The 21,686-nt window shown below is 41.6% G+C and overlaps 1 protein-coding gene across 1 annotated transcript in view; it reads left to right on the top strand.

Annotated features, from left to right (window-relative positions):
* Positions 1-21,686, top strand: part of LOC311132780 (CUB and sushi domain-containing protein 3-like) — a gene marked incomplete at its 3' end in the record, with an annotated part of 471,294 nt that overhangs the window by 110,121 nt on the left and 339,487 nt on the right. Inside the window, 1 exon segment of the mRNA XM_084166101.1 lies at positions 12,958-13,070. Within this exon segment, the coding sequence (XP_084022227.1) occupies positions 12,958-13,070 (113 nt within the window).

Genomic DNA, 21,686 nt, shown 5'->3' with positions numbered 1-21,686 from the left:
TCTTCAAGGCAAAACTGCTCCAGCTCCTTCAAGTTGGATGGGTTCCGCTGGTGTACAGCAATCTTTAAGTCATACCACAGATTCTCAATTGGATTGAGGTCTGGGCTTTGACCAGGCCATTCCAAGACATTTAAATGTTTCCCCTTAAACCACTCAAGTGTTCCTTTAGCAGTATGATTAGGGTCATTGTCCTGCTGGAAGGTGAACCTCCGTCCCAGTCTCAAATCTCTGGAAGACTGAAACAGGTTTCCCTCAAGAACTTCCCTGTATTTAGCACCATCCATCATTCCTTCAATTCTGACCAGTTCCCCAGTCCCTGCCGATGAAAAACATCCCCACAGATGATGCTGCCACCACCATGCTTCACTGTGGGGATGGTGTTCTCGGGGTGATGAGAGGTGTTGGGTTTGCACCAGACATAGCTTTTCCTTGATGGCCAAAAAGCTCAATTGTAGTCTCATCTGACCAGAGTACCTTCTTCCATATGTTTTGGGAGTCTCCCACATGCCTTTTGGCAAACACCAAACGTGTTTGTTTATTTCTTTCTTTAAGCAATGGCTTTTTTCTGGCCACTCTTCCGTAAAGCCCAGCTCTGTGGAGTGCACGGCTTAAAGTGGTCCTATGGACAGATACTCTCCGCTGTGGAGCTTTGCAGATCCTTCAGGGTTATCTTTGGTCTCTTTGTTTTCTCTCTGATTAATGCCCTCCTTGCCTGGTCCGTGAGTTTTGGTGGGCGGCCCTGTCTTGGCAGGTTTGTTGTGGTGCCATATTCTTTCAATTTTTTAATAATGGATTTAATGGTGCTCTGTGGGATGGTCAAAGTTTCTGATATTTTTTTATAACCCAACCCTGATCTGTACTTCTCCACAACTTTGTCCCTGACCTGTTTGTAGAGCTCCTTGGTCTTCATGGTACCGCTTGCTTGGTGGTGCCCCTTGCTTAGTGGTGTTGCAGACTCTGGGGCCTTTAAGAACAGGTGTATATATACTGAGATCATGTGACAGATCATGTGATACTTAGATTGCACACAGGTGGACTTTATTTAACTAATTATGTGACTTCTGAAGGTAATTGGTTGCACCAGATCTTATTTAGGGGCTTCATAGCAAAGGGGGTGAATACATATGCACGCACCACTTTTCCATTATAAATTTTTCTGAATTTTTGAAACAAGTTATTTTTTTCATTCCACTTCATCAATTTGGACTATTTTGTGTATGTCCATTACATGAAATCCAAATAAAAATTCATTTAAATTACAGGTTGTAATGCAACAAAATAGGAAGAACGCCAAGGGGGATGAATACTTTTGCAAGGCACTGTAGTACGAGTCTCAGAGTTTAATATAGTTCAAGGGGCAGGCAAAAGGTAAGTCAAGGCAGGCAAAGGGTTGTAATCCAATTCAGAGTCAGGCAGGTACAGGACGGCAGGCAGGATCAAGGTCAGGACAGGCAGAAAGGTCAGAACTGGGAAGACAAAAAAATGTATATACACAGGAACACGCTGGTAGGACTGGATGGTACAAGACGAACTGGCAACATACAAACAGAAAACGCAGGTTTAAATACACAGGGGAAAATGAGGGGAGATGGGAGACACCTGGTGGGGGGTGGAGACAAGCACAAAGACAGGTGAATCAGATCAGGGTGTGACACAAATCTAAACTGGAGTTGCTTAATAAGAAGACAGTGAATGTTCCTGAGTGGCTGAGTTTTGACTTAAATCTACTTGAAAATCTATGGCAAGACTTGAAAATGGTTGTTAAGCAATGATCAACAACCAACTTGACAGAGCTTGAAGAATTCTGAAAAGAATAATGGGCAAATGTTGGACAATCCAGTTGTGGAAAGCTCTTAGAGACTTACCCAGAAAGACTTACAGCTGTAATTGCTGCCAAAGGTGCATCTTGAAATTATTGACTCAGGGGTGTAAATACTTATGTAAATGAGACATTTCTGTATGTAATTTTTAACACATTTGCAAACATTGTCGTTATGGGGTATTGTGTGTAGATGGGTGAGAAAAAGCATCTACAGTTGAAGTCGGAAGTTTACATACACTTAGATTGGAGTCATTAAAACTTGTTTTTCAACCGCTCCACAAATTTCTTGTTAACAAACTATAGTTTTGGCAAGTCGGTTAGGACATCTACTTTGTGCATGACACAAGTAATTTTTCCAACAATTGTTAACAGACAGATTATTTCACATATAATTCACTGTATCACAATTCCAATAAATAAAAAAGCCAGACTACGGTTTGCAACTGCACATGGGGACAAAGATCGTACTTTTGGGGGAAATGTCCTCTGGTCTGATGAAACTGTTTGGCCATAATGACCAACGTTATGTTTGGAGGAAAAAGGGGAAGGCTTGCAAGCCGAAGAACACCACCCCAACCGTGAAGCACGGTGGTGGCAGCATCATGCTGTGGGGGTGCTTTTCTGCAGGAGGTACTGGTGCACTTCACAAAATAGATGGCATCATGAGGAAGGAAAATTATGTGGATATTTTTGAAGCAACATCTCAAGACATCAGTCAGGAAGTTAAAGCTTGGTCGCAAATGGGTCTTCCAAATGGACAATGACCCCAAGCATACTTCCAAAGTTGTGGCAAAATGGCTTAAGGACAACAAAGTCAAGGTATTGGAGTGGCCATCACAAAGCCCTGACCTCAATCCTATAGAACATTTGTGGGCAGAACTGAAAAAGCGTGTGCGAGCAAGGAGGCCTACAAACATGACTCAGTTACACCAGCTCTGTCAGGAGGAATGGGCCAAAATTCACCCAACTTATTTTGGAAAGCTTGTGGAAGGCTACCCGAAACGTTTGACCCAAGTTAAACAATTTAAAAGCAATGCTACCAAATACTAATTGAGTGTATGTAAACTTCTGACCCACAGGGAATGTGATGAAAGAAATAAAAGCTGAAATAAATCATTCTCTCTACTAAGTGGTGATCCTAACTTCCCTAAAACAGGGAATTTTTACTAGGATTAAATGTCAGGAATTGTGAAAACAGAGTTTAAATGTATTTGGCTAAGGTGTATGTAAACTTCGGACTTCAACTGTATTTCATCCATTTTAAATTCAGGCTGTAACACAACAAAATGTGGAATAAGTCAAGGGGTATGAATACTTTATGAAGGCACTGTATCAAACAACTAGAGGCTCGGCTTGGGGAATGAATTTAATTTGGAACCACTTGAGAGTTATTGGTTGAGGCTCAGAGTGTAGTGCTGAATTGAATTGGCTGCTAGGCACAAGGGCTCGGCTCGGCTCTCTGTCTGGCTCCCAGATGAGCCCTCTGAACAATAGAGCAGGCAGTGTCCTGATGGGAGCAAGCACAAAATGTCATGATGCCGTCTGCTATGGGTGGAGGAGAGGAGAAGAGAGAGGAGACGAAGGGAGAGGAGATGAATGGAGAGGAGAAGGAGGGAGAGGAGAGGAGAAAGAGGGGGAAGAGAGGAGAAAGAGGGGTAGGAGTGTAGAAGGAGGGGGGGGGGGGGGTTAGATAATGTATTTTCATATCAATATTGAATGTGATTGAGTGCTGCCTAGCCCAAAGGTGGGAGCAAGTCACTATTATTTGAGTCACATGCAAGTCTCAAGTCACAAGGTCAGAGTCTCATGTCGAGTCCCAAGTAGAAAGTCCAAGTTGTGCATTCTAGGAGCAAGTCAAGTCGAGTTGAGTCACACGTTTACCAGGATCATATACGGCCTACCTACCTATCAAGTCGAGTCTCAAGTCATCAAATCTGTAACTTGAGTCAGACTCGAGTCCAAGTCATGTGACTCAAGTCCGCACCTCAGGCCTTTACTGATGAGTTTGTGCTAGAAGCCATTGGTCAGTGGCCAGTTGTTGTGTGGGACTCTGTCAGTACGAGTATCAGTGCATTTAGCACATAGAGCTGCACTGGTAGGGGAAAAACAATGTGTTCACAGATGGTTCATCAATATGACCATTCACATGTTCCTTTCTCAAAGACCAGGCAGCTGGCATCTCAACCTGGCCTAAGTCTGTATCGTATTTTATTAAATAAAAATATCAAACTTTAATTGAAGAAGTTACGTGTGTGCAAGTGCTTTATAGGTGTGTGTATGTGTTTGTCTATACTATGTGTGTGTGTGCGTGCGTGCGTGTGCGTGTGTGTGTGTGTGTGTGTGTGTGTGTGAGTGCGTGCGTGTTTGGTGGGTGTTTTGTTATGGCTGTGTGAGCTGGCGGCAGATATTTGCATGATGAATGGCAGGTCTGGGTAAGTCCCAGTAGATGTAAATTAAACAAAGCTCCTTTACTTCCAATATTTGCCAAGCCCATTCACTTTGATCTTTGCACAGTGTGTAATAGCTTGTATTTTGGCAGGTTTCAATTTGGCTAGGTTTTTGTGCATCGGTAATAAACCCTGGTATTTGGGTAAAGACTTTTCATTGTTGACTGCGGAGGGTTGAGCAGGCACAGTGTCTGGGAAGAAAAGAGGCCTGTAAGGGGAATTCTAAACAGAATTCTAATCGTGTTTCTTTATTCAATCCCAAGTAAAATCGCCTCGAGATTGACGGGTAAATTTTACCATCATGTTTATTGCTTGTCATCATACATGTGGGTTTTTTTTACGTCAATTTTTGTTATAATTGTAATAGAATGCAGATTGCTGTACAGTTTTATATTGATGATTTATGGAGATCACACTGACTTTCAAAGGGAGAAAAGCTCCTTTGATCATTACATCATGTATGGGCATACAAAGCATTTGCAATATACAGTATATTGCTCTGAGTGATCTATTGTTTGCAAAGTCTTATTAATATGCTGTATAATCGTGATATTGACCAATTAAAATTCAATTATGCATTCAATTATGCAACAGTTTTCCAGATACACATATGTTCTTGATGAGATAGGCCTGTGATAGTTATCAACAACACTGTGGTGGTTCCGTACTGTATATTAGCTATGGTAATTAATGACAATGAATTCCGGTGAATAAGAGTAGAATTCTTCACTGCAATCTAGACTATTGATTATACCTAAGTGGAATATTTGCAAACAGTGAATATGAGGACATATTCTCATATGAGGAAGAAACGTTTTCTTTAGTTTTGACATAAGATAACTGACAATGCCTGAGAAGGCTTAGACAAAGGCATTGATCTCTCTTTACACTAAACTAGTTGTCTATCTAATTGTCAGTAGACTGGACTTGATACAGCAACAGTGCCTCTCTTTGGGTGGTAGATTACTACAGGCTTCATAGCTACCACCGATATGAACTTGCAGTGAATGATGGGCCGGGATCCTGTGATCAACGGAGTGTTGAAAATGTATCTGTTCTTACAAGTTCTTGTAAACCTGTTTACAAACCTCCCATCTATTGCCCTTACCTTTACAGCTTTCAGAAAGCTTCCTTTGATTGAAGAAGCAGTGAGTTCAAGTGATTAAGACTGCTATGTCATGAGAGGAAATGGAAGCAGGGGTGGATTTTTAAAGGAACTGACTGGGAAGAGGTTTGGTCGATGGGGGAAGAAAACAGACAGGCAAGTTGATCATACAGAACATGGCTGCTGGGTAATATTCACCCAGGGGAGGAGACTGACGCGATGTGTTTATCTCTGGAACATGATAATAGAGCTGTTTTCCCTCACTAACACAGGCATGATGTGTGCTGCATAAGGGGAACCTACCATGATGTAGCCTAAGACAAAATGTGTCCATGTGAGGATATTCACTGTTTTAGTGTATTCTTGTCAGGTCATATTGCATGCCGTGGGCAGCTGTATTGGTTTTTCCCTTCAAGTCAATAATCTTTTTCATAGGAATCCAGTTCGCTAGGTGCTCTACGAAGTACTTCAATGGACTACAGACTCCTGACAGGCCATACGGTATCATGCTGAGAGTGTTTCAGAAAATGGTGGAATCGCTTGTAACCCAAACTGTTATGTTTCTTGTTTTATATCCGTTAGGAAAACAAACATGTCTTGGTCAATGTTCTCAGACTTCGATTGATTACTTCCATTGCCCCATGAAGCAGGGTAAAAGTGCATTGAAACAAATACAGTATTCTGCTTTTGTGCTGTTACTAACACTAAGAGAAACTCATCCTGCCGGTGAGCTGTCTAATCTGAGGATGTTGATGACATCACAGGATGCTGATGACAAAGGTCACTTTCATTTGCGTGCACTGTCCGGAGCCCCAGGTGTAAAGATTAGTCACATTTACCCTAATGATATCCCTTTTTAATGGTGGTTACCATGGTAACATTAGTCTATTCTATGTCAGAGCCTACTATGGACATTTGTCTCTTCTTTGTTTTACATTTCTACAGATGCAACTGATTCATGAAACATCCTTCCATAATGGCTGTGAATGACACATTTGTCAGAGATTTATTTTCATGAAAAAACTTACTAACGTCTGACTATCTTTTGATTGATCCACTTGAGAGGTTCTCATTCTATTTCTCATCTATATCAAGGGTGAACACAAAAACATACAACTAAGCTGAATTCACTTCTGGAAGCCAATTGAATTTGTAACTCAGCCATGTCACCTTGGGTTGAATTGATTGAGGGTTCTTCAGCGGAACTTTAAAAAATGTCAAGCATCAGCAGAGCACCTGCGGGCAACCTTTATTCCAGCAACTTTATGTGCATATAATACAGTAAATAGTGGAGGAATTTCAGTTGTATTGGAAACCTCTCAAGTTTCCACTTATATTCTCTAAAATGTATTGTCAGATTTCTCACACCTCCCTGGTTTTGTGTGTAATAGTGTAGTTTTGCTGTATTTCAGATGTTGTATATTTTCTCGATTTAAAATTGCTATTTGAGTGTATGAAAACTTCTGATCCACTGGGAATGTGATGAAATAAATAAAAGCTGAAATAAGTCATTCTCTCTACTAAGTGGTGATCCTAACTGACCTAAGACAGGGAATTTTTACTAGGATTAAATGTCAGTAATTGTGAAAAACTGAGTTTAAATGTATTTGGCTAAGGTGTATGTAAACTTCTAACTTCAACAAGAAGAAGAAGAAGAAGAAGAAGAAGAAGAAGAAGAAGAAAAAGAAGAAGAAGAAGAAGAAGAAGAAGAAGAAGAAGATGGTAAAACAAAGAAAAGATTGGCATGAGACCATCATTTAACAGGGGTATGAAGTTTTGAACACTGTCAAGAACTCTGCACATCTTTATCGTTGCCCAAATAACTTTAATCAATATCCTAAATCTTGCTTAGTAGCTTCTCTAAATCTGATTATGTTATAAGATTGCCAGGGTGGTGAGCCAAATGCCTTTAAGCATTTGTTTACAGGGCAAGGATACATCATTGAAATGTATTTTGGGGGGTCTGAGAATAGTGATTAATTATGTTTCTGGGTGAAAGCATTGTGATGTCATTAGCTGCCTTTAGAAAGTCAATTTATTATTCTCTGTGCCAAGTTGCCTTCCTGTTTCTCAAGTCTGATAGCCAATGGAATGGAGGCGCTGGTCCGATCCCAAACTCTGTGTTAATTTTAAGATGGACCAGCAGCAACAGGGCTGTCTGCGTAGAACAAGGAGAGAGCCCAACTTTTATTAGCATTGTAGGGGATAGTCCTCATACTAGGTACCATTTACGTAGGGATTGTCCTATTTGTAAGGATGTATTATAATAAGAAATTCTTCAATTATGAATTATGAGTCATGTGTTTCAATACATTGCTACAGCATTATACACTTTCCTGCAGGTACGAAACAGCCACACCTCACAGATAAGGGCTGTCAAACAATTGTAAAAAATGTAATCAATTAATCGCAGGATCTGCTGTGATTAATCACAAATTCAGAATGTTCTCAAATTAAGCTGTAATTTATGATTTTTCATTTAAAAAATGTTTTACAAGAATATTAACGTCTTGATTTTGTCTAAAGTAACGGTTATCAAAATTTGGTAAATTGAGAACGCATATTTTCTTTAACCTCAATGTCAACTTGTTTTTACATTGTTGTTTTTTAGCTGTATAGATGATGTATTTGGGATGTTTTCTGTGTATAATGATTTAAAAAATGTGTGCACAACATTTTCAAAAAGTTAACTTGAGTTAACTGATTAACTATGACGGCCCTAGATGTACAGTAATGTAATCATTCAAATTCAAGTCTTGCTTTTAACTGTCTTGCTTAACTGTAACAATTTTGTATTGTTGCTGAAGGGATTAGAGATGTATTGGAAACCCTGAAATGGTACTCTTAAATTCCGGTCTATTTGTGAAGATAAGCTAGGCCCTGGTTAAGTACTGTTTCCCCCTCTTTCTCTCAGATCCATTAATGTTGTTCTGAGACTGGACGGATTGTATTACGGCTTGCAAATGAGGCCTCTGGCAGCCATTTACTGCAGCAGAGGATATAATTTGGATAAATATAATCTCAGCCTCTGAAAAACGCATACCGCTATTGTGTCATTCGGTTAGTTTTGACCACAGTGTTTTAGATTTGAGAGGAGAATTACAGCAAATTACTGTTGTGCTTGTGTTTTGTTGCGGTTCTTGGGCAAAAGGGTCTGACCCCTACACATGGAGCCCAGACTGCAATTTGGACAGTTTCACGTCGACCCTGCATGCTGCGATGAAACAGATGAAATATAGTTTCCAGAATCCAATGGGGTGGAGAGGCCTTGACTCACTGTATCAAAGTGTGAGGAGGCAGTCAGTGCATCAGGAGAGGAGAGGGAGGGGAACAAGGGAGGAAGGTGGAGGGCTCTGCCACAGAAGGAGTGCCCATGGAGAACACTGATTACTTACTTTCAAAACATCAGTTTGATGGAGAGATGCACGCCGCTTCCCAGCGGCCTCCCATCCGTCTCTGAGGCCTGGGTGGTGATTGATGAGGCTTCCGCCAGCGTCGTACACTGCCTGCCTGCCTGCCTGCCTGCCTGCCTGGGGCCCAAAGCTGATGCAGAGGCCAGCCATGCTTCTCTGTTTCTACCATCCCTGGGTGTATGTGTCTTTGTCTTTGTCTATGTCTCTATGTGTGTGTCTGTCTGTCTATGTGTGTGTCTGTGTGTGTGTGTGTGTGTGTGTGTGTGTGTCTGTCTGTCTGTGTGTGTGTCTGTGTGTGTGTGTGTGTGTGTGCTTAGCACGTTCATCTAATCCGGTGTCTTGACGTGTGTGTGTGTGTGTGTGTGTGTGTGTTGGTTTCAAGTTTCAAGTTTAATTAGACGTAGGTACGGGACACACATGGTATACACTGTCCAACGAAATGCTTACTTTCAGGTTTCTTCTCGACAATGCAACAACAATAAGAAATAATGAAAGATAAGAATACTAACATTAAGTGTGTGTGTGTGTGTGTGTGTGTGTGTGTGTGTGTGTGTGTGTGTGTGTGTGTGTGTGTGTGTGTGTGTGTGTGTGTGTGTGTGTGTGTGCGTGCGTGCGTGCGTGCGTGCGTGCGTGCGTGCGTGCGTGCGTGCGTGCGTGCGTGCGTGCGTGAGTGAGGCCCATTCAGCCAGCACTGCAGGGATGTTAAAGTTAATATTAGAATTGCATTGAGAATGCTTGAGTACTTTGATGACAAATCGGCGACACTGTTGCTACGAAGCCCCCTTAAAAGTCTCACCACTGTTGCCTCTTCTTGTCACTGTCAATTCACACTGAGTTATTTCTGAGACCTTGAACGGCTTTCAGAACCCAGAAAGACAGGAAATTCATTGTAAATGCCTCAGTGAATAGTCCCACACTGTTGCTGTGGGGGCGGTGGCCCTCTCTTTCTCTCTGCTCTCCCCTTCATCTCTCTCTCTCTCTCTCTCTCTCTCTCTCTCTCTCTCTCTCTCTCTCTCTCTCTCTCTCTCTCTCTCTCTCTCTCTCTCTCTCTCTCTCTCTCTCTCTCTCTCTCTCTCTCACATGCAGCCAATGTTTGTGTCATTTATATTTCGGCAAATGGAGGGGAGACGGAGAAAAGGCCAAAGCTTTGAGACTGGCATGTGTAATCAATTATCTCCTGAGTCCCGTTGGGGACGTCACGGTCTCTGCACCATGGGCCCCAGCCCACTCTACACCACAGTACAATCAACACACTACCTTTTTCTCACAGAAAGTTAAAGAAAAGGGGACTGACTGACGGTGTGGGTGGTGGTGGAGAGGCATTATGGAAAAACCACATGAATTTCAGATGTGATCACGTGAAATTTTCCAAAAACACGTTTTCATGATATTATGTGAAGTTAATGTGATAACGTGACAACATGTGTTAACATGAAACTACACGTGTACACTTGTGATCACATGTGAAGTGTTCCAAAAACACGCTTTCACATGATTTCACATGTGAAATTTCATGGAAAATCATGTGATGTTCCACATGTGAAATAATGTGATTTTTCTGTAAGGGTTAAAGCCTTAGACATGGTGTGGTCTGTTCACTGTAGAGGGACAGTGATTGCCAGGCTAAGCTGGATGAATACAGCGGCATCTCCTCAGCTCCATGACACACTCTAGGCCTTTGAATAATCATGACAACTATTCTGACAGTGACAAGAATGAAAAGACCCCTGAATGCCACAGAGTAGAGTAGTGTACTGGAATTTATGTATTCACAACCTTAGCACTTAATTGAATGACATGAAGTGGCCATTTTGGGCTAGTTCACCAACCACTGGTCTCAAAGGTATCAATCAAAATGAACACATTATTAAGTGGCCATCCGTGATTCACTCGTAGGGTAAAACTTCCAGCATGATCTTTATGTACCAAGCAGACATACTACTGGTGTTAAAGGGATAGTTCTCCCAAATTACAACGTGGCAAGGTTAACAAAATCAAAGCATAGAATTTTGTAGTTTGGGTGAACTATCCCTTTAAACATATATGCAGTAAACCATACTTCTCCATTCTCCATTCACTTACATCATGGTTGTTTACCACTCCCCGCATTTATAGGCACCTTGGCGTGAGATATGTTGATTCAATTACACTTATCCATATCAAACTTTGTATTGCCTTTTACAGTGATTTAGGAGAGGGTGGGGATAGGGGGAAGGGTGTAGGGGAAGGGTGTAGGGGAGGGTGGGGGTGGAGGTGGAGAGGAGGTGGTGAGGGTGTGTGACAGCACTCTCGATCTGCTAGAATTATGTCCAACGCAGAATGCCGACTCATTAAATTAAAATGTATATTATTGGATGGGAAACACGCACTGGTACCCTAACCTGCCATGTGGCCAATGATCTTCTCCCACTTAAACTGGGGTTGCCTCTTGCCCTGCTAATGTAATAAGGCACTGCAAATGTACTGTAGGTGCTAGATCAAGTGGACAACAATTCCTCCGCAGATGACGTCGATCACAAACGCATGTACATTTTAAAGGCTTGCCATCCATAAATGAAATGGTTTTACACAGGCAGAGTGCCACACCTGCTGCACACTGCTGCTGTTTTGAGACTTCTGTGTAGTTCTATACATTGGGCCTGTTCCTAACATTTTCCCATCTGCACACATGTTCTGTATAACCTAAATTAGGATGTGGTCTATACTAGGGTTGGGATCAATTCCATTTCAATTCCAGTCTATTTAGAAAGTAAACCAAATTGCAATTCCAATTCCAAATGTTCCTCATTGAAAAGCATTGAAGAGAATTGGAATTGGAGGGGGGTTTGAGGTTAAACCCGACAGTGCTCTGAGCCGGAGGGGTCTGGTGTTTCTGCCTCTGTTTCAGTGTGGGTAATGCAGGAGACTTTAGATTGATAAAGGTAATGATATGGCACAGCTCCAGCTTGTGGTGGCCATTAAGCCTTGATTCATGTGACCGTGTCCTTTAATGACACATCCCGTCAGTCATCCATAAAGGCCGGTGGATGTGGTGGTGTGAGGCACGGGGGGAAGAGGGGATGGGAGGAGGAAGGGAGGGGGAGGGAAGAGAGAGGTCTGTGTGTGACCTCTGTGCTCTGTTCCTCCTCCTCCGCGTTGCACAGTCACATGTGGACAAATCACCTGCACACTTCAGAGGCAGGCTACTCGTCTTCTAGACGTTTTCTCTGGCCAACTCCATTGTGTGTTGTGGTGGTATGGGCCAAAGCCAGGGCCGGGCGAGGACCAGATACACTTTGTACTCTATATGCATATTAAGGTATACGAGTGTGAAACTTTGAATGGGTGGATATGCACAGCGTGAATTTAATTGATACAATTAAATTGAGTATTTTGTGTAGATCGCTGACAAAAAATGACAAATAAACTCCTACAGTCGAATGATGCACCGGTGCGTCAATCTAAGTAACATAATAAAACAATTCCCATCCAAATCCGTCAGTTTAAACTAGAGATATCAGGTTTTTTGCATTGGATGCATCTCAATCCACCGCATCCGTGTCGCACTTCCGCATCTGCGTAGAAGGTGGTAGGGCTAGAGCCCCCCCCCCCCAACGGTACTGTAACTATCCCTCTGTGACTTTATACATATTGTTTATGTATACAGTAGCTATCACTAATGTATAAGGATCTTTATACAATTAGTTTATGCTTTGTATACTCTCTGTAAGCTTATACATCTGACCAGGGGGATATACAGTAACTATCAGTGTGTGACTAATAGGGTATAGTTGACAGGACCAGCAGTATCACCCTGCTACTGCTGCTACCATCCGACTCTGAAGCAGAACACTCATCCTTTTTCCATTCAACATTACCCTATGAACATTATTTTGAGTTGTATGTCCTATTGTCATTGATTTGTGAATAGTAAGCAGCATTACTGGACAATTACTTCACTTTGGATTTTGAAATTTGACAATTTTTATGTAGGTCTGCTGACTTTCGTTGCAACTTTTCGTAAATGTTTTTACTTATGTAGCTACAATGTCTCAACACTGTTCAAAACAACAACAAAAAAGTGTTCTCTTTTCTGATTGACCGACACACTTAAAGACACCAGTGTTGTAACTTGCTGACTTTGAGCGTGCAGTAAAAAGCCTAATGATTATCTCCTCTTGTTTTCCTCAGGTTATCTGGGATGAATGTCCCTTCTCCTATTGTCAGCAACAAGAACTGGCTGAGGCTACATTTTGTAACCGACAGTAACCATCGATACCGGGGCTTTAGCGCCCATTATCAAGGTAAGCCTCTGTTTCAATCACCGCAGAGACGCTTAGGAAGGAGTTTCCTGACGACCTAAAAGCAGAACAAACTTGCAAGAGGAGAGGAGGTCCATTTAAATAAGAGTGTAATCCCTGTATGCCCTGAGAGAGTCAACACAGTGCTCTGAATCCTACACCTCTTTACTCTGTCGTCCTCAATGAGTTTTCTTATTTTTGTCAAAGGGTTGTGTTCTTAGATTTGCTGTTTTCTTTTTATGTTATCATCCCAATTACAACTAGAAGAGACTGATATTTATTTTCTAATGGAAACCGTTAATTCTCGACTAAATTATTTGGGCAATTAGCGATTTCGGTTTTCACATTTAATTAGAAACTTTTCTCTGAAGCAATGCCAATCATGCAGTCAATAAAAAAAGTGTTTTTGTTGTATTAGCCTTTTTCAAACTAACCAGTAGATCAACAACAAATCACTTTTTCTCCTCTTTTTGAAATAGCTGTCTCTTTTTTTTAATTATATTCAAAAGCTGCTGATTAAAACAAACCTAAGCTACTGTTTAACAGATCATCCAGAATCATATACCCACATCTGCATTGCTGTGTGTTGTGTTTGTGAAGTTATTCTGACACACATTTACCATAAACCAAATCTTTCAAAATGTCCCCCACACTGATTAAATGTTATAATATTGGGGGACTTGGATGAAATATGAAATATGTTTGCCTACTCTTACAGTTTGGGAATAGTTTGGATTAAAGATGATCTCTCCGAACCACCTTATAGGGTACGATGATGTGCTACATTTCCCAGATAGGTGTTAGATATAGCCTCAGGGTATATCTCCAGCAGGTTTGGGCTCAATTCAAATTGAAGTCAGTCAATTCAGGAAGTGATTTGAATTTAAAATCCAAAAATGTAATAACTTTTGACATCAATAGGTTCTCCTTTTCAGTTTATTGAGAAGTCGTTGGTAATATATGCCCTTTTTTTCAATCATTTAATTGGAATTTAAGTTTACTTCCTGAATTGACTGCCTTCAATTTGAATTGAGCCCAACCCTTCTCTCCAGGGACATTGGGGGTGAAAGGTTAATGAATGTACTCTTCTCCTCTGATCTGAGGTCAGTGTTAGTGAGGACAGTGACAGATCATCTTCTTGTCTCACCACAACTAATGCTCACCAGTCATTCCTTATTAGCTCATCAGTTGCTTTAAAGCTACATTCTGCGATTCGAAAATTGAATAAAACCTTACATTTTGGGTTATGATAGAATATTACATGTGTGCTTAACTCATGAAACATTTATACTGTAAGTTATATCCATTAAGGATTTCAGATCCCAGATTGTACCAAAATGGTTTGACCGAAAAACATTTGTGATTTAAGTGTTGGAAGCAGATAAGGTGTGAGCATTTACCTTCTAATATTGATCAAGGAATTCAGATCCCAGATTGTAGCTTTAATAGACAGAGGCGAAGCAGGGGTTAAGACCAATAGAAAGAGACGGACATCTGCATTTTTTAAAACATTTTAGTCATTTAGCAGACGCTCTTATCCAGAGCGACTTACAGTTAGTGAGGGCATACAATTTTCATACTGGCCCCCCGTGGGAAATGAATCCACAACCCTGGCATTGCAAGCGCCATGCTCTACCAACTGAGCTACAGGGGACTACAGTCAGAGAAGAGCTCAGTGCATCTGAATAGGTTTATTTCTGTCCTTGACACAATGTTATAGGTCAAGCGCTTTTCACATCCTCTGAAAGGGCAGTGTCTGTATGTTCAGAGCCCAAAGAAAGAAGGGGATAATAAAGGATTTTCTCATAATTTACTAATCTTTGTAAATAGTTAGGGAACCATTTTGCTAATACCCTACTAATGAGCTTTTAATTGGACGTTACCATATAAAGTGTCACACCCCGAGGACTTTTATTAAACACAACTTGTATTTATTATTAATATTCTTAAAGGAAAAGGACTGTAGAATGTCAATTATTTTGTGGCTTAGTGCCAGGAACAGTAGTGGATTTAAATGGTCTTTAAAATGGACAAACATCCCATTAAACAGACCCCCTTCACCAAAATGCACAACATTTGAGAAGTTTAGCACATTTATGGCACTTGACAGAGGTGAAAAGCCAGGCAAGATTGGTTTGTGGCCTTCACAAGAAGATAGAGATTTGATCTTAATGTCTGCTGTTGATGGCTGCCGAGGGATGAATTGCCCCTTGAGAACGGCCCTGTGTGCGACTTCTTATTGAGGCCTTACAGGTACACTCCACCTGGTAGCCCAGCTTCAAAGCAGCAGCTGCAAAGCGCCTTAGGACACCAAAACCACCCCAAAATCAAATTTACCCACCTGATCTGTCTGACAGAAATGCCATCAGAAAAAGCACGTTGCCATCTCTGATTGAACCACAGTTATTGACATTAGCCAGCTGTTGCTCTCACTCTCACTCTCAATTCAACTCATCTCTCATAGGAAGTCAGTCAGTGGCTGTCGAATTGAAGCTGTTATTGGCTATGCTGCTGGGGCTCTTCTCAAGACAGCCACTGATAAGTAATGAAATTGAAGATGCCACGTCTCAACGTAATCAAAGTTTGACGGGGAATTTGAACCCAGGCAATGTGCTTAACTATTGTATTTGTATGCGGGCAGCCTTGCTGCTGTTCAGCACTATTGAAAAATAATTAACATACAGAATTAAGTACCTGATGTGGATACGGATATCTACTATAGTTGCTATATATGTTAAATACATAGGGACTGTATACAGGGCCCTTTATAATGCAATTTTACCCAAAATTCGACACAGCAGAGTTAGAAACCAATGGTCCTTTTCAGACAACTGGAGGATTTTGAGGAACTAACAGTCAACAATTAATCCAAAAAATGATCCTCCAGGGTTCTTTCTCTCTTATCTTCCCTAGAATTAAAATCTTCCAAATGCCCCTCTTATATCATACTGAATCTCACAGCCCTCTGCCACAGGTCAGACAATTTCTCCACTCCTCTAAACAGTCCAGTCAGAAATAGGACTACATTCTAATTCATGACCAGAAGACTGGTGTCGTAGACTATCTCTTCCCCTGGAGCTACTGCCATCTTTGATAAGACCACCTCCGTTCCTCTATCATTAGACATCAAGCCTGTGCAGAGTAATGTACATTAGGATTTACCTTTGCCCTTGGGGGAATAATTAATTTGGCAAGTATTCACTATGTTTCTGTCAGATGTGACCCTTCAACCATTGGCCTACAGTATATCATAATGTCATTACTATTAGCATGTTTGCTTCTACAGCATCAGGCTCCTTAATAGTGAGATTTTAAATAATCTTCTTTTAACAATCAGATCTGCATTTTACCTCAAAGTCAGTTGCAAATATACAGTAGATGTTGTCTTGAGAGAAGAAACAGTCACATGCACAAGCAAATAATTGAATCATTAGTAAAGTTGTTTCCAAATACTTTGTTGGGGAAATTATATGCAGGGTCCAGAGTAAATACAGCTAAAGGCTAAATTCATACTAAATTGCACTGCCACAAAGCAGCAAAAAGTCTATCAGCATCTCTCAACCATTACAGTGTAACATTTTCAGTGATTTGGAGTGGAAAGACCTTCCCAGAAACTCCACATTAATATCTTGGGCTGTACTTTATGCATAAACTGCTCAGGACAGACATGTATATGTAACTCTAGCTATATGACTCCAAGATGGCATAGCAGTGCGGTCGTGTTTTCTGTAGTGTCCTCATGTAAATAGCCTGTTTTTTGTTTTTTTCGTATATATTTCTCAATCTCACTTTCCATCCTTTAACTAAATATACTTTCCTGCAGCCCGCCTCACCCAATGTGGAACGGATTCTATTATTTCTTCATACATTTTTATCCAGAACCTCTGGCTGATACTAGCCAGCTAGCCAGCTAACTAGCTACTTGCTATTAGCCACCGTTAGTTGTCTTCATCATTGTCCGTGGCCGTGGCCTGCACTACCTACCAGCCAGCTCTAGCCTGGACAATTATCGGCCAGTCTGCACAGTCTGCAATCGAGCCAGAGCATATCGGATTTTCTGCCAGAATCACTGAATCACTGGACCTTAACACTGGATCATCGCAACTAGCTAGCTGCAACCGAATGGCTGTTGTCGTTGTTGGCTAATCACCACTAATCACCACTGTCCTGAAGCTAACCCCAGTTAGCCTTGAGCTAGCCTCGAGCCAGGCCCATCTCCCGGCTATCTACCTCTCTGTCAACCGGACGGGACCTCCTAGTGTTGACACAGAGCCCCGCCGATCCATCACGACTGGTCTGCCGACGTAATCGTCTGATGTGGTTTCAACAGGCTTCCCATTGCGACGACCACGAAGATCCATCTGCTAGCCCCGGCTCGCTAGCACACGCAATCAACAGACGTGCCTGTAGCGTAGCAGCCACTGAACTGCTCCCGGACTTACTTATTGCTGTTCACTCAGTTACACAGCTGATGCCTGTTGGACTGTTCCTTTATACGGTATCCCATCCTGTTGATCTGTTTAGCCTCAGCTCAAACCTTCGTCGCCATTACCAGTTGTTGTCTTAGCTCTCTCGAATAACACCTGTGACTGCTTTATCTCACATGTCAATATGCCTTGCCTATTGCTGTTTCAGTTAGTTCTAACTGTACTTTTTCAATGTAGAGCCCCCAGTCCTGCACAACCTGTTTCAGATAGATCCTTTGTCCCACCCCCCACACATGCGGAGACCAGCTCAATCGGTGCCTCCAGTGATGCTATGTCTTTCATCTTTACCCAATGCTTAGGTTTACCTCCACTGTACTCATAACCTTCCATATCCTTGTCTATACATAATGCCCTGAATCTAAGTCACTCTGGATAAGAGCGTCTGCTAAATTACTAAAATATAAAATATATTAAAATATATATTCTACAACGCCCGGAAATCTGCCCCTTTTTTAGAAGACCAGTTCTTAAAGCCTTTAGCTGTATCCTTATTCTACTCCTCCTCTGTTCCTCTGGTGATGTAGAGATCAACCCAGGCCCTGTAGCCCCCAGTATCACTCCTGGTCCCCAGGCGCTATCATTTGTTGACTTCTGTAATCGCAAAAGCCTTGGTTTCTTGCATGTTAACATCAGAAGCCTCCTCCCTAAGTTTGAGTTATTCACTGCGTTAGCACACTCAGCCAACCCTGATGTTCCAGCAGTGTCTGAATCCTGGCTTAGGAAGGCCACCAAATATTCTGAAATTCCCTTTTCCAACTACAACATTTTCCGTCTAGATAGAACTGCCAAAGGGGGCGGAGTTGCAATCTACTGTAGAGATAGCCTGCAGAGCTCTATCATACTATCCAGGTCTGTTCCCAAACAGTTTGAGCTTCTACTTCTAAAAATCCACCTTTCCAGAAATAAGTATCTCACTGTTGCCGCTTGCTACAGACCCCCCTCAGCCCCCAGCTGTGCCCTGAACACCATATGTGAATTGATTGCCCCCCATCTATCCTCAGAGTTCGTATTGCTTGGTGACTTAAACTGGGATATGCTTAACACCCCAGCCATCCTACAATCTAAACTAGATGCCCTCAATCTCACACAAATTATCAAGGAACCTACCAGGTACAACCCTAAATCCGTTAACATGGGCGTCCTCATAGATATCATCCTGACTAATTTACCCTCTAAATATACCTCCGCTTTCTTCAACCACGATGTCAGCGATCACTGCCGCATTGCCTGCGTCCGTAATGGGTCCGCGGTCAAACGACCACCCCTCATCACTGTCAAACGCTCCCTAAAACACTTCAGCGAGCAGGCCTTTCTAATTGACCTGGCCCGAGTATCCTGGATGGATATTGACCTCATTTCGTCAGTAGAGGATGCCTGGTTGTTCTTTAAAAATGTTTTCCTTTCCATCTTAAATAAGCATGCCCCATTCAAAAAATTCAGAACTAAGAACAGATATAGCCCCTGGTTCACCCCAGACTTGACTGCCCTTGACCAGCACAAAAACATACTGTGGCGTACGGCATTAGCATCGAACAGCCCCCGCGATATGCAACTTTTCAGGGAAGTCAGGAACCAATATACACAATCAGTTAGGAAAGCAAAGGCTAACTTTTTCAAACAGAAATTTGCATCATGTAGCACTAACTCCAAAAAGTTTTGGGACACTGTAAAGTCCATGGAGAATAAGAGCACCTCCTCCCAGCTGCCCACTGCACTGAGGCTAGGAAACACTGTCACTACCGATAAATCTACAATAATCGAAAATTTCAACAAGCATTTTGCTACGGCTGGCCATGCTTTCCACCTGGCTACCCCTACCCCAGCCACCAGCTCTGCACCCTCCGCTGCAACTTGTCCATGCTCTCTTATCCAGAGCGACTTACAGTTAGTGAATACATTTTTTTTTTTTTATCATACTGGCCCCCCGTGGGAATCGAACCCACAACCCTGGCGTTGCAAACGCCATGCTCTATCAACTGAGCTACATCCCTGCCGGCCATTCCCTCCCCTACCCTGGACGACGCTGGGCCAATTGTGCGCCGCCCATGAGTCTCCCGGTCGCGGCCGGCTGCGACAGAGCCTGGATTCGAACCAGGATCTCTAGTGGCACAGCTAGCACTGCAATGCAGTGCCTTAGACCACTGCACCGACTCAGGTCGCCATTCCTTCCAGTTCTCTGCTGCAAATGACTGGAACGAACTGCAAAAATCTCTGAAGCTGGAGACACTTATCTCCCTCACTATCTTTAAGCATCAGTTGTCAGAGCAGCTTACCGATGTAATTAGCCCACCCAACTACCTCATCCCCATATTGTTATTTACATTGTTATTTATTTTGCTCATTTGCACCCCAGTATCTCTATTTGGACATCATCTTCTGCACATCAATCACTCCAGTGTTAATACTAAATTATAATTGTAATTATTTTGCACTATGGCCTATTTATTGCCTTACCTCCATAACTTACTACATTTGCACACACTGTATATAGATTTTCTATTGTGTTATAGACTCTACGTTTTGTTTATTCCATATGTAACTCTGTTGTTGTTGTTTTTTCCGCACTGCTTTGCTTTATCTTGGTCGCAGTTGTAAATGAGAACTTGTTCTCAACTGGCTTACCTGGTTAAATAAAGGTGAAATAAATAAAATATATATATATATATATATATATATATATATATAATTTATTGTAGTTATCTTTCCTGTCTGTGACAACTGAGTAGTGAGCAAGACCAGTGTGTCAGGTGCCACGATTTAATTATAAAAACAAATTATACCATAAAATCTGTCATTTAGTATGCAATCACTTTAGCTCCACATCGGTATGGTTCCAAATTAAGCAGCCAAAGGCAGTTTAATGAAGCAATAAGGCCAGAGGGGGTGTGGTATATTACCAATATACCAGGGCTGAGGGCAGTTCTTAAGCACGACGAAACGCGGAGTGCCTCGATACAGCCCTTGGCCTTATTGCTATTATAAACTGGTTACCAACATAATTCGAACATTAAAAATACATGTTTTGTCATACCCGTGGTATACTGTCTGATATACCATGCCTTTCAGCAAATCAGCATTCAGGGCTCGAACCACCCAGTTTATAATTAGTATTGAACGGCTCTCTTAACAGGATGACATGAGAAATCCCACAAGTTCACAGATATAATGATGAATTGAAAGGTTTCTGGGCCACTTAATACCTGGACACTGGAGCTGTAATTGATAGTATATGATGGAATTTTAAATGGTCTTGAGACACATTTATTAAGACTTGCCAAGACTTTGAAGGCACAATCTCTAATTTCAAGTTCTGAAAGGTCCAATGCAGCCGTTTTAAATCCAATATCACATAGTTTCTGGGTAACAATTAGGTACCTTGCTGTGATTGTTTTATCAAAGAGCAATTTCTTAAGCAAGAATTTTGCTAGGACTGTCAGGGATTGGGGAAAACTGACAACTATCTGTTATTGGCAGAAAGGTTTAGAACTCTCTTTCTCATTGGTCTATTAACTAATTGACCTTCTGATGATGTCACCAGGAAAGCCAAAACTCCATCCCACCAAAACAGGCAGAAATTTCTGGTGTTTTTTTCAAACAGCTCTTACACTGAAAGGGCATTATCATCATTTCCACAATTTCACAGTATTATTCCAATCTCATAGTGTGGAAATATATATAAAACCTAGGAAAGACACGTTTTTGACTGTACTGAGCCTTTAACTATAAATTGTTTGTTTACAGTGATTCCAATTACTTAAAAAAACATCCCAAACATCAACATTTTTATAAATGAGGGCAGTTGCCAGCACCTCTTTCAAAATTGTCATTCTCACAGAGAATGATGTCACACTGTGTGCTCACCATTTATAATGCTGATCTTTGCTTTAACTTTAACCATAAATACACCCAGGAGAGAAATGTATTTCAATGGTGCCATTAGGTTTAGTATGGCTCTCATCTGAACTCATAGCACTCATAAAATGTGTCTTTGAGAACAAGGTCATCCAAAGGTGTGTGAGGTTAGCCCATGCGGTTAGATTTCAACAATAACAAGACAATGAGAGCATTTTTTCGGCCCAGGGTGAAGCTTTTATTTGGAAGTGAGGAATAATGCAGGCGACTGAACAAATAT

Source organism: Coregonus lavaretus (genome assembly GCF_964263955.1).
Source record: "Coregonus lavaretus genome assembly, chromosome: 7".
NCBI lineage: Eukaryota > Metazoa > Chordata > Actinopteri > Salmoniformes > Salmonidae > Coregonus > Coregonus lavaretus.
This window is presented reverse-complemented; position numbering and strand designations above follow the sequence as displayed.